Source organism: Otolemur garnettii, unplaced genomic scaffold (genome assembly GCF_000181295.1).
Source record: "Otolemur garnettii isolate 467f Iridium unplaced genomic scaffold, OtoGar3 scaffold00021, whole genome shotgun sequence".
Lineage (NCBI taxonomy): Eukaryota > Metazoa > Chordata > Mammalia > Primates > Galagidae > Otolemur > Otolemur garnettii.
The window spans coordinates 8,018,474-8,036,994 of NW_003852416.1; the positions used below are offsets into that span (position 1 = coordinate 8,018,474).

Sequence of the window (18,521 nt, forward strand, 5' to 3'; positions counted from 1 at the left end):
GTAACCTACAACTTCCCAGAGAACTAAGAAAAAATTAACACTGATACTTGGGATCATTCTTTCCCTTTCATGAAGCTTACAAGTCAGCTACATAGAGGGCTACGGTTTTTATTTCAGATTACAATGCACTTAGCCACGTTTATTTCGATGATGGGGACCTTCAATACGATAACTTATTTTCCAAAGAACAGCCTGTGAATTCTGGGAATAGTAAGGTAGATGTCTGTTGATTCTTGATTCATGGTGTCCACTTAAATTTTGAACATTTGGGATATTTTAGATGGCAGGAAACCAGGGACAAGTCTAATAACTGGCTCTAATTTAGCTTCCTTATTTGAAAGAAGATACTTTTACACTAGCTGATTTTGCTGCCAAATTAATGAGTGGCAGCCCAACACAAACATTTTTAAAAGTTGATTAACCCTTTGTGTGAAAAGTCTCAGCTTCCCAGTGATTATTTTATGAGCATACCAGCTTTGAAAAGTCATGTGTTATATTTTGTGTGATGGCAAGTCAGGAGGATCATTTTCATCCTGTTTTCGTATTTCCTTACTGCCATAAGCAACTCTAAAAGGAAATCAAGCCAGGCTAATTAGGAATTAGGCAATCACGTTTTAATCAATAAATACGAACATTATGTTAACCAGTTATTAGGCAGGAAAAAAACATGGCACTTTATGGGGAATTCAAAAGATAACACTACCTTGAAAACAAAGTGTCAAAAATCTCTGCCCATAAACTGTTCCACACTGATAGAACCAGAGGTAACAAAAATTTTATTCAGAATAAGATTTGAAATCATCTACAAAGTTCCAGATATACTGCAGAGATGAAACAGATTATCTTGCACATACGTAGATTATCTGACAACCCAACAAATAAATGGTTGAATGGGTAAACTGTCGAACATCAGGGAACACACTCGCTTACATTCACATTATGGGCAAGGCTCACATCCATTTCTTTTTCCTCCCCCACCTCACTGTCCCTTGCTCTGCTCTTATCAAGTAAACCGCTCTCCCAAGGGCCTTGGCTAGGTCGTTTCCAGGTAGGGCTGGAATGGTAAGAAGAGTTGCGGGCAGGAGAGGCGAGGCCAGGGTATTTCTCCACGTCTGATGCAGACCTGGTCTTGCCTCTCTCTCAGGGAATGGCTTTGTCCTTGCAATGGCTCCATTTCCCACAATCCCTTGGTGGTCCTCGCTCTCACCAGGCAGGTCCCACCATGCTTCTAGATCCTCCGATGATCTGAGCTTTTAGATTTAGGAAACCATGCCTCTTGCCATTGTCCTCAGAGCCTTAGTTGTGGGAACAAAGTCTTGCTATTTGGCTTCTCTTATAATCTATATAAGCCAATTTCTTGTATTAAATTATCTCTATTCGCCAGGCACAGTCCTGTCGTTCCAGGACTTTGGGTGACCAAGAAAGGAGGATGGCTTGAGCCTAGGAGTTTGAGACCAACCTGGGTGACAAAGTGAGACCCTGTCTCTATAAAAATAAAATAAAAATTCCCTCTACTGAAACACCTAAACATTTCTATTTTCCAGACTGATACATATGAATCATTAGATTTGTTTTCTCCTCTAATGTAGGTGAGAAATGTATGCATGAGAATCTGCCCTAAGCCAATAAAAAAATCACTCAAGTCACACTCAATACCCACTTTCTACAATATAGGCCAATATTGGCTATTCTGTCAAACACTGGGATTGTCTTTGCCAAGTGCAGATCCAACTCTGACTCTCTACCAGTGTCACCACCAATTACAGTGGACAAAGCCATCGGTCTTCTCCAGAGGTCACTTTGGTTGCATGTACTAAGTGCAATAACAAAGTGAAAGAAATACGAAGAGAAAATTAACCCTAAGAGGAAATTACAAAGTCATCCGGGGAATAACATTGTAAAAAAAAAAAGTCTCTGAAAATTCAGAGAACATAACAACAGCACCAGAAAGTTTCTTCCCTGTTGAATCAATAAATTTTCCTGAAATTAAAATCCCGTGGATTTTCCGGATATTTTAAGAGCATTAAAAAACATCTGATTCATCGACAAATGATCCATAGCTTCTGAACTAGAATGCACCCTGGAACGGTTACTAAGAGAAATAGAGTTCTTTGGTAAGCATGGAGACCACGCACGGGATCTGCTTCTTCTCGTGGAAGCGTGGATCATCCGACTGAGACTCGAAGTGCCGGGCCACCCTGTGGTTCACCCTGGTGAGGATCTGCATAATCTCCAGGTCTTTCCCGTGCTCCTCCAGGATGGAGCAGAGGGCCTGCACAAACCAGGAACCTCTTCCCGGGCTTCTCCAAGAATAATAGCCTTCAACAGGAGAGAAAGGAGAAGGTCAGATCTGCCAATTCAGCTAGCTGCTCCACTCACCCAGCTCAACGAGCTTTCAGTGTTCAGGGCCTTTGCACCTGCTTTTTGGAAATTATCTCACCCTACTCTGCACACAGGTCACCGATGAGGATTATGCTGGTGTGCTCAGGGAGCAAACATCTTTGATTTAGAGGGATGCATGAAGATGCTCAAAAATGCTGGCACATAACATCACACGGGGTGAGGGAGCTCTCCTGCACTGGTTTTGATGGAAGTTCCTGCATGATGATTATCAGATACATGAGTGTGAGACCAGTCTGCACATGAAGACTTCTAAAGACATGCAGTTCCTAACTCTGGAACTCCTCACCATCCTTTTCGGGTCAGGGCTACTATCTAATCCAAGCCTAGAGAGGGCATCTAGAGGGAACCTCAGAGAACTGTGAGATGTGTTTCTGCTGCTGGGGGACAGTGATCTAGAGTTGGGTCCTACTAAAGAAATCCAGAGGCAAGAGGTAGCTAAGTGCCCACTTGCTTAGGGGTAGAGCCAGGAGGGCCCACTGGCCTAGGAGAGCCCCCACTGTGAGGGCAGGGATGTGCTTTTCTCACGGACCACATGTGGTCTATGGGAGAGGAGGCTGGCTTTTGGGCTGCCCTGGGTCCTGTCTAAAAGTTCCGTTGAAAGGCCAAGAAGATCTCAGGAGAAAGAGAATGCACAAGTGCCCTGAGGATGCCAGGGAGTTGGGGAAGGAATTCCAGTGCCTGACCTGGAAAAGAGTAGGGCCCAGGGCCCAGGGAACACTGGAACTTGAAAGCCCCTACTTTCAATCATCTGCCTGGTCTGGAGCACCAGAGGTAGATGACTGTGGCATTTGCGTCTCCTACCCCTACTCCATTTCCTCTAATATTTGACACCGAAAGAATGTAAAAGAGGATCTGGCAAGAGATGAGAAAGCTAAAGGATGAAGGCCCCCTGAGCTCCCCAGCCCTGCAGTAGGGCTGATCTGGAATGGGGAGAAACTGAAAGCCAATTCAGGTTTGAGGATTTTAGTTATTATCTTAGACTGGACATCCCGGTTGAGGTATTGTAACTATTTGTGACTTTAGAAAGTGACCAGAGTACTGTCTCTGGGAGAGAGGATGAGGAGCAAAGCTATCCTAGGATGAGGAGCAAAGCTGTGAACCTGCTGGAGTTTTCATCCAGGGCAAGGGAAGATTCCACCTCATGGTGTGAGACAAAATAAAGTTGCATTTGGTTTACACGATGAGCTTGATGAGAACTGGGAGATCGTCGTCACCATTTCTAATAGTTACGGAGTCGATGTGCAGTAAACAGAAATAACCCGTGTGTGTACAGTGACTAAGTACACTTGGAATTCTTTCTTGCAGAAGGCATGAGCACAACGGTTTCATTTGTGTGTCTGGGGGTCGCCTGTGTTACTTCACTCAGTTTAATAACCTGGTGAGACTGGGTTACCCTTGAACCTGCCCTATCAGGTCTTAAAGGTAACTATTCCAAAAGGCAGTGTCATCCTCTGACTCCCTGGGTAAAGTTCAGGCTGCTTAGTACATACCCAGAGTCCACTTCAGCAAGGTCCCTTGCCTACCTCTGTGGGTTTGACCCTTGCTAGGCCCTGTGCTATGGACTGAACTGGGTCCCCGCCCCCAAGACTCATTTTTTGAAGCCTCACCCCATAAGGTGACTATGTTTGGAGATAGAGACTTTATGGAGATAATTAAATGAGGTCACAAGGGTGGGGCCCTTGTAAGGACTGGTGTCCAGAGAGCTCATTCATATTCTTGTCTCTCTCTCCCCCCTGCCATGTGAGGATATAGCAACGTGACCATTTTCAGCCACCTAGGGAGTCCTCCCCAGAAACCAAATTAGCCAGCACTTTGGACTTCCCAGCCTCCATAACTTAAAGAACCAACCTGCTATTGTTTGAGCCACCCTGTCTAGAGTATATCATTACAGCAGCCCAGCAGACTGACACATCCTGTGATCCAGCCTTGAGTTTTACCAAATGCATTGGGCTGCTTTCCCTCGGCACTATCCAGCAAGCCATCCTTCTCTTTGCCCTGTTGTTTGCATTTTGGGGACTCAGTTACACCAGCCCAATTTTAGGATGAGCTCTCTCACCTGCCTTCTTAGCAGCATTCACCCTTTCTTCTTTAGTTCCTCAGGTGCACCTGAGACTCCGCTACAGGGTTTGTGTACACAGATCCTATGATACTGCTCCTTCTTGAAAGCAGGAAGACCAAATCATTTTCCATCTTATACTATCCTTAAAACTTGTGAAATTATTATTCTCACAATTCTCATCTACAGATCCTGCCAGAGCTTGTTTTTCAAACCCAATCAACCTATTTATTATAACCAAAACCTTTGCCCCAAGCACTTGACAGTGGGGAAAATTCTAACTTGGTGAAGTTTTATGCAAAACTTTAAAGGAAGGACTTTCACTGAACAGACTCAGTCACACACCGTGACTGGTAAACAATAAGCAGGCTTGCTCATTATAGCATTTTCTGGTATCTGCAGACAGGTTGCAAAGTAAAGGAGGCCTAGTTTGAGCCATAGCTCTCTTGTACACCAAAATCTCTGTCTGATCTTTGGCACATCAACTAAGCTCACCCAAGCTTAATTTTGTTTTCATCTATAAAATCAGGACAGTAATAATCATCTGTAAAATCAAGGCTGTAATAATAACTTTTCTAACTACCTACACAATTATTATAAAGATGATAGGAGAAAAAGACAAGAAAAACATTCTAAATTGTAAAGCATTATAGAAATGTATGTTATAATTACCAGTAATAATAGTAACAATAAATGAGATAATTTAGCTTTCCTGGACAGAAAAGGGAATACATCCCTGTGGTTGGCAGAATAATAACCTGTGAATATGTTACCTTAGGTGCAAAAGACTTTGCAGATGTGGTTAAGTTTATAGGACTGAAATAGGGAGATGACGCTGGATTATCTAGTGGGCCCAGTCTAATAACAGGAGTCCTTTCCCAGCTGTGGTCAGAAAGGGAGTGATGTGATGACAGAAGAGGAATCAGAGAGATGCAAGGAAGGGGCCGCAAGCCAAGGGACACGGGAGGTTTAGACATGCTGGGCAAAGGCCAGGAAATGGAATTCTAACCTCCAGTACTGCAAGATAAAAGCCACTGGGTTTACAGTAATAAATGAAGTGGTAGAAACGACGATACTCCCCAAGTCTGCATGTTAATGGTGAAATGGGCTGGTGTACTCAGGAGCCAATGGACTTGATACCTGGAACTGTGGAGTAAGCGAAGAGAAAGTCGGCTTCCACTGGGATCTTATACCGGGGATTAGCATCTGTGTCGTTGATGGGCCCGGAGTCGGCTTGGATGCCATCATCCAGCTCTGTCCCCCGACAAGCCTAAAGGTCAAAGCAGAGACCACTCCATGGGGCTGGGCACAAACATGTGCACTGTCCACTGTAGCAGCATCCCAGTGCCAAGAACCATGCCTGGTATACCCAGAGCTCAACCATCACATGATGAACTGATACACAAGTGCATGTTGTGTCGAATTACTAGGCAAACAAATGTGCTGCAAGGTCTTAAAACTTTGTAACTTGTGACCAATGCAAATACATATGCCAACCATTCAGGCAGAAAAACAAAACCCACATTTGTATACCCCACGGAAACAACAACTCCATCCCCATCACCGTGCAATCTCTTCACATCTTCAATTATATTGGCTTTGAAAAGGAATTACCTGAATGAAGAAGAGTTTGGGTTTCTCTAAAAGGGTTTTGCATCTATCCCCCCTAAAATGGGCTGTCAAATCCTTTATTGGGGTCACGCCATCTTTTCCATAAATTAGATTCTCTTCTCCGTGGCTTAACAGGATGCAGGCAAAGCAGGCTGAATTTGAATGGTCCTCCTCAGAAGCTGCAAACAATGTGAACAAGAGTTAAGACACAAGTCCTGTGGGACTTCGGACACCCAGAGGTAACCTGGCAGCTGCCACTGCCAGAGGGGACAAGGGAGAAGACCAGGCTCTTCTCAAAAAGGGCTGGACTTTATGTGGACTGTCCTCTGAAAAAAATAAGGACCAGCAGGGAGAAGTCAAAGAGAGGGAGAATTCAATCTGAAAGCAGCTTGGGGCTGCCCTAAGTGACCAGGTGAGCCCTGAGTGCCACAGGTGTTCCAGCCACCACAGGTGGCCGAGTATTGGGGTGCTGACGGGCACAGCCAGTGCTATGACATCAGGCATGTTACTTAACCATTTGTGCACTGGTTTCCTCGCCTATAAGGCATATCCATTAAATGAGGTGCCATTTGTAAAGCAGACCACTTAATAAGCATCGTGCAAGTATTTGTTAAAGAATATAAAATAGTATACTAATTGAAATAAGCCAGTCACAAAAGGACGAATACTGTAGACTCCACTTTCAGGAGGTACCCTGAGTAGTGAAGTTCACAGAGGGAAAGTAGAATGGTGGTTGCCAGGTGGGGTGGGGGGAGGAAATAGGGAGTTAGTGTTTAGTAGATGCAGAGTTTCAGTTATACGAGATGAAAAGAACTCTGGAGACAGACGGCAGCAATGACGACACAACGGGAAGGTACTCAATGCCACTGACCGACACATAGTGGTGTCAGTGGTAGATCTTATGTGCGTTTTACTACAATTGAGAAAACAGACAAAGAAAGAAAAAGAAATACAAGATTGGCTGTTCACTTAGGATGCTGAAGAGAGAAATCACAAATCACGAAGCCAGCTTCCACTCAGTTAAGGTTCTGTGATACTAACTAGCTAACAAACATGTCCTTTCTTCTCTATGATCTATTATGGAGGAAGAATCATACTTAGAATTTCTTGAGCACCTACTATGTGCAGACACTGATGTAGGTGCTTTATGTAAGTTAACTTTAGCCCCCATAAGGACCTACCCCTGTGAAATGTATACAGGCCTCATTTATCTTTATTTCACTAATAAAAACAATGGCATCTTGGAAAGATTTTGTAGCCTTGCCCAGAGGTAGCCACAACCTGATGAAGCTTGGAGTCAGGGTTCAAGCCCAGGACACCCTGCTGCCTCACTGGCTCCAAACAGACCAAGGGTGGTCTCTCCTACTGTAATCATCAAGATGCTGCTGCATCAGTCTGCATGATGAATTTTGTTATTAGTTTCAATAATACAGGTAAAAGATGATGGTGATGAAAGCTGGAATTCTTAGCTTATTTTAAGATCAGATGAATTAGGACAGAGTCAGAGATGAGAGTTTTGTCCTCACTGGAAGTGATTACACATACAGTCAAGAAAAATAACTGCTTTACTGTTTTGATAAGGTAATAAACACGAATTTCTGATTGTGACATGCTCTGGGCATGGGTGGAATGATTTGCGCACAAGAACAGAAACTACAATTGGGACAAGTCCTTATGCCTACAGAAGCCATTATACTTCTCCAATCTTGACTCTGTCCCCAGTCATGACCTTCGTTTCAGGAAAGCAAAAATAAATCAGCCTGGGTCGCCCAGCTGTTAGAAATTGGGCCAGACCCAGAACTTGGACTCTTGATTTCTTGTCTGATTTATCTGATGACCTACTAGAATACAAAACGTCAGCTTATCAGACTGATGTTTGAAGAAATTAGGAAAAGATGCCTACTTTAAAAGAAAATAAAGAGGGAGTGTGGTCTTTTTCTTATTTAGCTGCGTAGGTAAGAAAGCAGCCGTGATTTGAGCTGAGTTCCCCTCCACTGCCTGTGGGCCTGTGTCTAATGAATGAAGAGAAGATATTACTTTCAAACAATTGCTCTAAATGCCAGAGTAGCCTGCGGCGTCCATTAGATAGGCTGTTGCAGCAGGAGATGCATTGGTCGTGGACGGGGAAGAGGCTGTGGATTTCAATTCTGCTCCTACTAATGACAACTTCAGTATGTCTTTTCTCCTCTCTGAAGTTTCAGCCTCACATAGAAAATGGTCATAAAAACATTTTGTTGGCCAACACTGTGGGGGCTGTGTTAAAGATAGGACAAAAAATATTAAAGAAATAATTCTGTGAACATGCTACATTAAAAAGTAGTTCTCACGTACATGGGCCTATTGTCTAACTGCCACCAGGGAAAAGTTACTTCCCAGGAATTAGCCTTTTGAAACTGTGGCCATTTTCCATATGCAGAACCTGTTTCTCTTGCTGGAATTTAAGGTGATTTCATCTTTTTACAGCAAGACCCTGAGAGACCTGGCTACCCTAGGGCAGGAATGGACCAGAGCAAGAGAGAGGCAGGCTTCTCAGGCTGAAGTCCCTCTGCCCGGTGAAGACATCCTCCTGAGACCGGCCAGCAGGGCCCTGCTCCTCTTGGGGGCAGAAGAAGGCAGAGGAGTGGGAAAGGCTCACCTTGCTTCAGCAGATCTTGCATCTTGGCACAAGAGCAGTCGTTATAGACGACCACGTCAAAACCCAGGCTCCGGAAGCACTTGTAAAGGGCCTCGGCGTCTTTGTCGGTTCCGTTTCGGACCGCCATACCTGTGGGAATCAAGCCGGGGCCCACAGCTGAGCAATCTCTAGCCGAATACCACGTGAGGGTGTCCACAGGCCAGGTGAGGGAGTACTTAAATTCAAATTCAAGGTCACAGTTTGAACGAAAACCAGAAGCAAATTCAAAGGAGAGGCTGCTAACTCAGTCTGCCCATGGCAGAGGAGCTTCCTCAGGGTAGCTTCCTGCTCTGGTCAAAGCCAAACAGCTCCCCTTCGCTTCTCAGCCCTTTGCTTCAAGTCCCATTTCAGGTAACACAGAGGACTGGACCTTAGACTGAAGGTTCTCCACTTCCCTGCCTCCCCTTCCCCCTGAACATTCCCATTCCTCCTTCGGAGGGACAGGCTGTCTGTCCCAGTAAGTGCATCTCTCTGATGAATGTCTGCTCCAAATTAGAGAAGACACAAGGGAACAGGAACGGCCACGCTCGCCCACACACCCACCTGTCACCTTATCGAAGTTCTTGTTGTTTATGATGATGCACCTGCCCACCTTCTCAAAGTTCATGTTATACTGATAGGTAGGTACTCGGTCCCGTGTGGTCTTAACTGATTGTCCTGTGACATTTTTCTTCTTCTTACTGGGGAAATACAAAGCCAAGGAGGGGTTATGTTAGAAATTTGGACAGTAGTATCTCTTGACTTCACAACCCATGAGATGGGGGTGCATAAGAAGGCCCTCGTGACTTTGAAGGAAAGAACTGGATAGACAAATAGTTGTTTCATTCCAAGAAAGCTCCCATGTCTTTGAGGGAAAGAACTGGGCAGACAGATAGCTTCACTATCTTATGTAAGTGGAACAACAGGATCCTCTGGGAAATTTTCTTAAATACCAGTTCCCACTCACCAGAATGGCTACAATGTCAAAGAAACCGAGTGTTCAGCAATTACCACACACAGCTGGTGGGAGCCCACTCTGCACTCCATTGTGGAAAACTGGTCCAGTCTCCTAGAACCGAGTGTACGCACATCCTAGGACAGTGCAACTTCCCTGGGAATGCACGCATGTGCACCAAAGACAGATCCACACGCTGTTCACAGCAGTACTGTTTAGTAACAACTCCAACAGGAAATAATCCATACATCCAAATAGAATAAGTTGAGTGTTCATATAATGAAATGCTACATGACAATGAGAATGAACAAGAGCCATGACCATGGGAAGGAACATGAATAAAACTCACGGATATATCACTAAGAACCAACCCACAAAAGGCACCTAAAGAGCTAAAATAAACTAATCCCTGGCATGAGAGGTCTGGAAATGGATTTCCCGGTGGTAGGAACACCAGGGACCAGAAGGGCCATACAGACTTTCTGGAGTGTGGGTCACATTTTATTTCCCAGTATGGGTGCTGTTTACATGTGTGTGTTCATCAGTGTGAGGCTTTTCTATGTCAATTAAAAGGAGAAAGCAGGTTCCTGCCAGTCTCCAGACAACTGGCAGGCCAGTTTGACAAAAGCGTGGCCTGTGGTGGCATGGGGCACCATTGAGGGGGCAGAACAACACAAGTCCAGGGAGAGCGGGAAGCCGCCTGGTGGCCATCCACTCCAGCATGAGCTCCAGGAAGGAAGAGATTTTTATCTGTTCTGAAATGAAAATCACTCATCCCCCGGCATCCAGAACAATGCCCAGCACATACATTGCTCAATAAATACCTGTTACATGAGTGAGCGAGTGGAATCTTACTCTTCCTCTTACAGATACAGACAGGTCCACAGGGAGGCAGGGGTTGTCCCAAGCAACCTGGCTAGTGACGGGTGGGTCACAGTGGGGAACCCTGAACCCTGGCGTGTACTACCTGCCCTACCTTCTCCCACAGTTCCCAGCTGGAGGTGAAAGAAGCTCCCAGCTATCTGCCTGACAAACATGGGGCCAGGGGTGTGTCACTGAGTTTCTGTGGATTCTTCACGGTTGGTTTCTGATCATCTCCGACTGTGCCTTTTGCTACCCCCTCCCTTGCCCCAGATTACACCTCAGCTCTGTGGGTCTGACCTTGAGATTCCTTACTGGTGTTTCTCCACTTCAATATGACTTTATCCTCCACTTTTAGAAGGTCAAATTTCTTCCATGATGCCATTTTTTCATTTTTTTAGAGAGTGCCATGGTGTCATCATAGCTCACTGCAACATCAAACTCCTAAGCTCAAATGATCCTCCGCCCTCTGTCTCCTGAATAGCTGGGACTACAGGCACATGTCACCATGCCTGGTGAGTTTTTCTAGTTTGTGTTGAGATGGAGTCTCATTCTTTCTCAGGCTGGTCTTGAATTCCTGGCCCCAAGTGATCCTCCCATCTCAGCTTCCCAAAGTGCTGGGATTACAGGTGTGAGCCACCATGCATGTCCCCCTGATTCCATGTTCAAGAGAGAAATAGCCCAAATCTGCCTCCTTGCCCTCCCTGGGCTCCTATTTCCCTCTGTGTTCTGTCAGGTTTTCTCCAAACTTCCCCTGAGAGTCAGCCCAAAAGTGTTGGACTTGGGGTCAGTCAGAGCTCTGCGTCCATCCACCGAGTCACCAGAGACGGTGAGTCACTGCCATGCCCTCGGCAGAGAGCCAACTTCCTTTCCTATAAAATGGAGCCACCTGCATGCAAGAGGTGAAGCCTCTGGAGCGGTCACAAAATCAGATGGGAGATGTGGCAGAAGCAGGTACTTCCTGTGACTTCTTCCCCTCGGAGGACATGAGTATCAGCACAGTGATTTTCTGTGACATTCAAGGACACAGCACACAGGCAGGGGTAAGATCATTTCCTCACCTGTCACCCTGGTTAATGACCCCTATTGATAGTATCCTCTGTTCATGTCAAAACATGTGCGGACAGCCGTTCACAGACACAAAACCGCTGTTCTTCAACAGACACCTCAGAGGTAGGAAGCGGCGTATAATCTTACCCACTTTGCAGGCGATAATAACAATATTTGTCAATGCTCATGCTGGCCCTGGTTCTTGCTAAAACTCTCATCTGCCTTTTCTCACTGAATCCTAACTGCAAGTCAAAAAGGGAGGCAGATATCATCAGCCCCCCCTTTGAGGGGGCTCAGGGTGCGTACGTAATGGGCTCAGGTCTATGAGCGGGCATGGAAGGTCCCGATCCAGCCAGTTGGCCCTCAGAGGTTGTCCTCTTGCTCCCTGGCCAAGGGTGATCTCTAGATGGAAATTGCAGGTTATAGGTTTCTGAATGAACTGAAACCACAGCAGGTCACCTGCCCCAAAGAGGTCACCCCATGTTCCTGGCCCCAAGACTGACAAGGCAGTGTCCAGGTGATCCTCCAGGGGACGTTCATTCAGTAACCTGTCCCAGGAAGTCTCCTCACAGAAAACATCTGAATGTGCCAGCCTCCCAGGCTGGGTCAGCAGGTGAGTCAGGAAAAACGGAGGTGCATTGGCCACCCAGACTCTTGCCCAGTGATTTTGAACTGGTGTGTCACAGCACATTAGTGTCTTATGAGAGGATCTTAGGTGTGCCACGAAAAATTTTAAAGCTCATTAATTAAATCATTCTTGAAAGAAGTTTAAAGCACAGTAATTATATTCTTTTTTTTTTACTCTTTTTTTTTTTTGATCAACATAATTTAAGTGTGCCACAGAAGTTTAACTAGAGGTTCAAGTGTGATGTGAGATTTTTTAAAAGCTTGAAACTCACCGCTCTAGCCTCTGAGAGTTCCAATTTTCTCACTGGTGAAAATAGGTGTTGTTATCACTATCAGGATCCAGTGGCATGAGGTGTGTGAAGGTACTTTGAGATCTACAGCATTCAAGATAAATACAGTGTAAGTACGTAGCTTTTCCTTATTAGAACCTGCCACCTATGGGCCAAGAGCTATGGAATCCCTGTCTGTTTACACAGCCATGCTGATTTTGGACAGATAAGAAAGTTCAAGTTCAGAACTGGGATGTGATTCTGAGTGATCCAGCCCCGCCGTGTGTGTGTTCTCTGAACAAACACTGTCTTTGATATTAAAATTCAGGCCAGGACTTACTCATCTTTCATGTTACTTCTGGGGAAGTCAATATTTAATTTGCGACCTTTCTTAAACTGGGTCTCCCAACCCAGTGAACCCCTCAACAAAAGCAGCTTCAGGGCTTTATCCAGCCTTTTCTGCAACCCATGAGAAAATACCAGGATGGAATAAAAGGAGAGAAAACTGAAGAGGTAAAGTAGGGATTGTTACACATGGATTGTAATTCACAGCAAGATTTCTGGGTCGATAGCTATTGAAGGTCATTCAAAGACCCGAAGAGTAGCATTAAGCCTGGCAGGCTGGAGGTCACAGTAAATGCACCCAAATGCTTTAAGGGACAGGTGTCTGTCTCCTCCGACATGGATCTCTACGACAACTTCCAAGTAAGCACCAAGATATGTATTGTTTTTAAAATGCCATTAACTCATCCTCAGGGATAAGCAAAACAGAACCAGCAAGTATCTTTTATAAGAAAAACAGGATTAGATATAAGTTATGTGAAACATATTGCTTCTATCAGAATAGAATTTGGAAAATTAAATGGTTAAAAAAAAGAGAGAACACAGGAGGGAAATAAAGATACACACACTGTAAAGAAAACACTGTCCATGGTCATGAAAAGTACCTGAAATTTGAATATGAAATATGACTCCTATCCCTGGCAAACATCTCAAAAGGGTAGAACCTAGCCTGCCCCCACATTGAACTCTTATTTTTCAAAATGAACTTAATATCCGCTGCCTCCTTCTGGATTTCAGTCAGTCAATATTAATTTTCCCTTTTAACCAAAATAGCTTACCTAGGCTGCCCCTAAATTGAACTCTCTTTCAAAATGAGCTTAATATCTGCTTCCTTTTTCTGTATTGGAGTCAGTCAATATTAATTTTTCCTTCTAACCAAAATAGTTTTTTGTTAAACCCAGGTCTTCCCAGACCACAGATGTGCATTAGAGAGAGATTATCCATCCATTCTCATTGAATCCATCTTCCTAAGAAGAGCTGGCCTTAGGAAAACTCCATCCACTTAGAGGATGCAAACCCTGATGATCAGCTTAAAGCAGGTAACCAGAGAGAGACTTATGAAAGGTGGAAATGACTGTGGAGAAGGCATCAGCGAGAAAGTGCCAGAATAAAAGGAAGGGAGGGGAACTAAAGCCCACTGTATATAGCTACATCTTGCAAGAATGAGCGTCCAAGGGGTTAGTCTGTCACCAAGGGCAGTGATGCTTAGGCACTTTCTTTCTGGATCATCTCCCTCTCACCCGCATTTCCCTTGGAGTGAGAGTTACCATGCTATGAGAAAGTGATTTCCTGTCCCACCCCCTGACCCTATAGCTATCACTGATTGGTCCAGGGGTACCTGATCCCCAGGCTGGGCCAATCAGCCCTCTTCCCTGGGAATTTGAGAACTGAAATTGAAAGAAAGGGTCAATTTCTGTCAAGGTGGTTAAACTAATTGTTGTTGGTAGCCACATTTCACCATGTGGCCTGAGGAGCCAAGACAATAGATTGGCAAAGTGGAGGCAGAACAAAGCCAATGGATGAGAGAAATGTGGGAACAGAGGAGCAGAGTGGGGCCTGTTGAGCCCAAGATTCCTGAAGCCTGAGCCCAACATCGCCATGTAAAACCCTCCTAGGGTTCCCCGTGGAACTCTGATCTTCCCTGCTGGCCATCTGGCCCTGGCCCTGGTGTGGTACTCGCCTGCAGTCCTGGACCTGCTCTGATTGCTCCTGGAGGCTCACAGGGTGTGCCAGGACCCAGGCAAGCCAGGTCAGGCTTACACCCTGTTGAGCTGGCACCATGTAAGTTTCTCCTATCTCTGCACAAGACAATTTAGTGCACTGAGCATCTCACTGCTGGAAGGCTCAAGCCACATCATCTCCTGACCTGATATCCACCATGAACTTTGAACTGGCCTCTCTCCAAATTAAGCTTTGAAATGAAAAAACAATAAACCAAATCACATTTGTTCTCTGCTCAGGGCCATCCAGTGCTCTCCCCCTGTGCTGGGAAGGAACTCCAGGGTCCTGCCTACAGCCCACAGGGCCTATATGAGTTACAACTCCTCATCTCTTCCCACTCTTTTCCTGCCGCATTCCACTTCAGAAAACCTCAAACTTGTCCAGCCTGGGGCTGCCTCAGGGCCTTTGCTCCTGCTCACGCTTCTCACAGCTCCAAGAGGCCCAAGTCCCCCTGCTTCAATTCACTCCGACCTCTGCTGCCACCTCCACCCCCTGCCAACACCCTCCAACCCTCACCAACCAGTCATTCTCTGTGTCCTGTCCCTGTATTAACTTTTAAATCGTACCTCATCATCTGACCCCAAACTCAGAGGTACTGTCAACTCGTACAAGAGTGTAAACTCCATGAAGGCAGGACCCGGACTCATTCACTGCTGGTCTTCCAGCTTCTGGAACAGTGCTTGGCATGTGATACTCAAAGACATTTTGTGAACAGTGAAGGGAAGGCAGGTTTTATGCTAAAGGAGCGTCACAGGCCCAGGCCCTGGATAGCCTCTAGTTGAAGCAGGTGTGGACTGGCCTAAACAGCTGCTGCCCATGCCAAAGCACAGGGCATTTCAGAGGCAAAGGGAAGGGCGCACTGGGCTCTGCACTTGCAGTCTGCCAACTGCTGTTAATAGGCTGCTGCAGAGATATTAATTAGCCACAGACAGGCTCCAGGATCACATGTAGGAAGGGAGCTGATTTCTGAGAGGGAACTAAGTCGGGCCCAAGCTGCTGATTCTGCAGGAGCACCGGGTGATGGTTTTGCCTGAGTATTTCTTTTGAGTGGGAGATCTAATGCTACTTGAACATGTTTCTGAATGGACAGGTTCTCTTCCCTTATTCCCTTTGACTCTCAACTCCATTTTCAAACCTTAACAGCACACCTCAATTAAAATAGCCCTGTGTTGCCAGGCATAGTGGCTCATACCTGTAATCCCATAATCCCAGCACTCTGGGAGGCCAAGGCAGGTAGATCACTTGAGCTCAGGAGTTCGAGACCAGCCTGAGCAAGAGCGAGATCCAGTCTCTACTAAAAATAGGCAAATTAGCTGGGCATTGTAGCAAGCACCTGTAGTCTCAGCTACTTGGGAGGGTAAGGACAAGAGGATTGAGGTATCAATCCAAGAGTTTGAGGTTCCTGTGAGCTATGACGCCATGGAACTCTAGCCAGGGCACAGTGTGATTCTGTCTCAAAAAAATAAACAATAAAAGAGCCATGTGGCAGACATAAGTTTATTCAATTAATCTCTCACTTCAGGGCAGGTATAAAGTACCAGTTCCTTCTCCACTCCCTGGATGGACCACAAAGGGAAGGTCTCTCATCAAAATCACATAGCATTGTGAACAAGAATGAGGAAGCTCTCTGGGACTTCTAAACAAAATAAACTAATAAGATATTTTAGATTTGTTCACATGTACAGGAGGAAACACTCAAAGGATGGTATGGTTGATAAATCCATGGATTCTGGGGCTGGACTGCCTGGGTTTGAAATGAATCCCTTCTCTACTACACAGCTGTGTGATCATAGACAGGTTACTTAACCTCTCTGTGCTTCATTTCCTCATGTGTAAATGATGGCAGCTACCCCAGAGCTTGTAAACAAGTTCATATTCACTAAGCACTTAGTGTGTGGCTTATAGTTAGTGGTAAATAAACATCATGAGTATCACTGATGTTTTTCTTGGAGATTATTACAAGTGGTTACCTTTGCTATGGGGGGCTGAGAGCAGCACGAAGCAAGAGTGGGAGGAAGAATTTTGACTGCAAATCTTTTTTATTATATGCAAATAAGTTAACTATTTAAAGCACTAAACTAAAATTTACCACTTAATAGTTAAAAGTGACTTGCTGCAAATGGATTTCCAGATCTAGCATATTTTGAAGATTATTGGATTCATACTTTCTGGCTCTGTACACACCCCATTTTTCTGTTTTCCACTGTGACTGTACCCTTCTCCTTGGCTTTGTAAGTTTCTTACAGTGCTGTGTGCCAACAGTAAATACCATTTGGATCACTCACTGCTTTACATACATTACCTCATTTAATCTTTACAACAGTTCTGTGAGGCATTAACTCCATTTCATAGAGGTTAAATCAGCTTGCCTGAAATCACATAGCTTGAAAGGGGTAGTGCTTGGATTTATTCTGAGATCTAACGCCAAGCCTCCTATTCCAGAGTCTCTCAATTCTGTTAAATTTCAGATTCCCAGGCCTTGCCCTGGCCCTAGAGAATGAGAGTTGTGGGCCAGGCCTGGGTGCTTTTCTGGAGATGCTCAGACCGTTTGAAGTTTGAGGGCCACCGGCATGAGACTGTCTGCCCACTGTATCCCACTGGCCCCCTTGGCTCTGACATTTGATTGCAGTCTTTCATTTCATTTCAAACCCCTCAGCTATTTCCAGCGCCCAGGGGAGCAGAGATTTTTGGCCCCCTGTTCCTGTACAGTGGCTGTTCACACACCTGTGCAGGGCAGAGGGCAGCAGGTCACTCTACCACACACGAAATGCCCCTCCATGTGGGCGTGGTCTTTTGGCTCCTTGGCTCTAGGCCAAAGGTGGAATCTGACAAGCCTCAGGAAGCATAGCCTTCTGGAAGGTGCCCCGGGGCACCAATGCTGGCCTCTTGGTGAAACCTGCAAGGTCTCCTAGCAGTGACAGCTGAGCTAAACCTCAAACTGAAATTAACCACCAAAATGCTTCCAGGAAAGTCAACTGCAGTTAGGCCTCTCCTTTGGTAACAAACCATTTGGAGTTCCCAGGACAGCCTTGGGATGTGTGAGCAGGAACACACCTGGCTGGACAAAGTATGCTTTGAGACCCTGGTCCTAGCAGAGAGTAGAGTTACCTTCTGTTTAGAAACCAGCTGCTAAAGCCAAGCAGATCACCAGATAAACAACTAAGATTGGACAGAAGAAAGGGCCTTAAGGGCTCCAGGGAGACTGTGCTAATTAATTAGCCGACTGCAGAAAGAAGGCATTGGTCCACAGCTCAGCCCAGCAGGTCCTCCAAAGGTTGGGGAAACCAGGGAGGGAGTAAGGAGGGAAATAAGAAGCTTTCAAAGATCCAGATTAGAAAATTCTTCAGCTGGCGGTCACCCTGAAAGACAAGACTTTCTAAAAGCGGCTGTTCTTGCTCCAGGTTCCTAGGACTTTTCTGTAGAATATGCTGGAACACGTGAGTACTGCTGTCAGCCCAGGGAGATCATTACAAGTCTGGATCAATAAACATAAGTCTCTCTCCCAAAGCTGAAGAACAGTACAAATGGTGGAAGAACCACTTTAAATTATTTTGATGATACCAAAACAAGTATCATCAACTTTTTTACAGGCCTGTGCTTTGCAAAGTGAATTAAAGACAAAGCAAATAAAACTGGCCAGGGTATTTTTTAAGCCAGATTCGACCACTTCCCATTCTATCCAACCTGCCTTTTTCTTTTTCTCCTCCCTTTGCTAATCCTTTGCTGATACACCTCGCTTGATTTTGGCCCTTTTTACATTCTGAAGACTTTTGCCAAGATCACTTTGCTGAGAAGGAACACAGGATTGTTGCTTGGGAACTTGCCATTAAGTGCAAAGTCCATGATAAACCAGGCTGGTGAATTAAAAGTTCTAAATCCTCTTAAAAGCTTGTGTGTTCCACAATTAATTGCTGATTTAAAAAAAATAAATCTGGCCACTAAATCTCTATGCTCAGGGCCAGACAAATAAGA

The 18,521-nt window shown here is 45.3% G+C and overlaps 1 protein-coding gene across 1 annotated transcript in view; it reads right to left on the reverse strand.

The window, feature by feature from the left end:
• Positions 1 to 1,493: 1,493 nt before the first annotated feature.
• The window catches only part of CASP7 (caspase 7), a 39,775-nt gene continuing 22,747 nt past the window's right edge, over positions 1,494 to 18,521 (reverse strand). The window contains exons 3-7 of the mRNA XM_003787154.3: positions 9,288 to 9,424; positions 8,706 to 8,834; positions 6,074 to 6,249; positions 5,600 to 5,729; positions 1,494 to 2,319 (exon numbers count right to left, since the gene is read on the reverse strand). Of these exons, the coding sequence (XP_003787202.1) occupies positions 2,093 to 2,319; positions 5,600 to 5,729; positions 6,074 to 6,249; positions 8,706 to 8,834; positions 9,288 to 9,424 (799 nt within the window). The 3' untranslated portion in view covers positions 1,494 to 2,092. The remainder of the gene's footprint in view (positions 2,320 to 5,599; positions 5,730 to 6,073; positions 6,250 to 8,705; positions 8,835 to 9,287; positions 9,425 to 18,521) is intronic.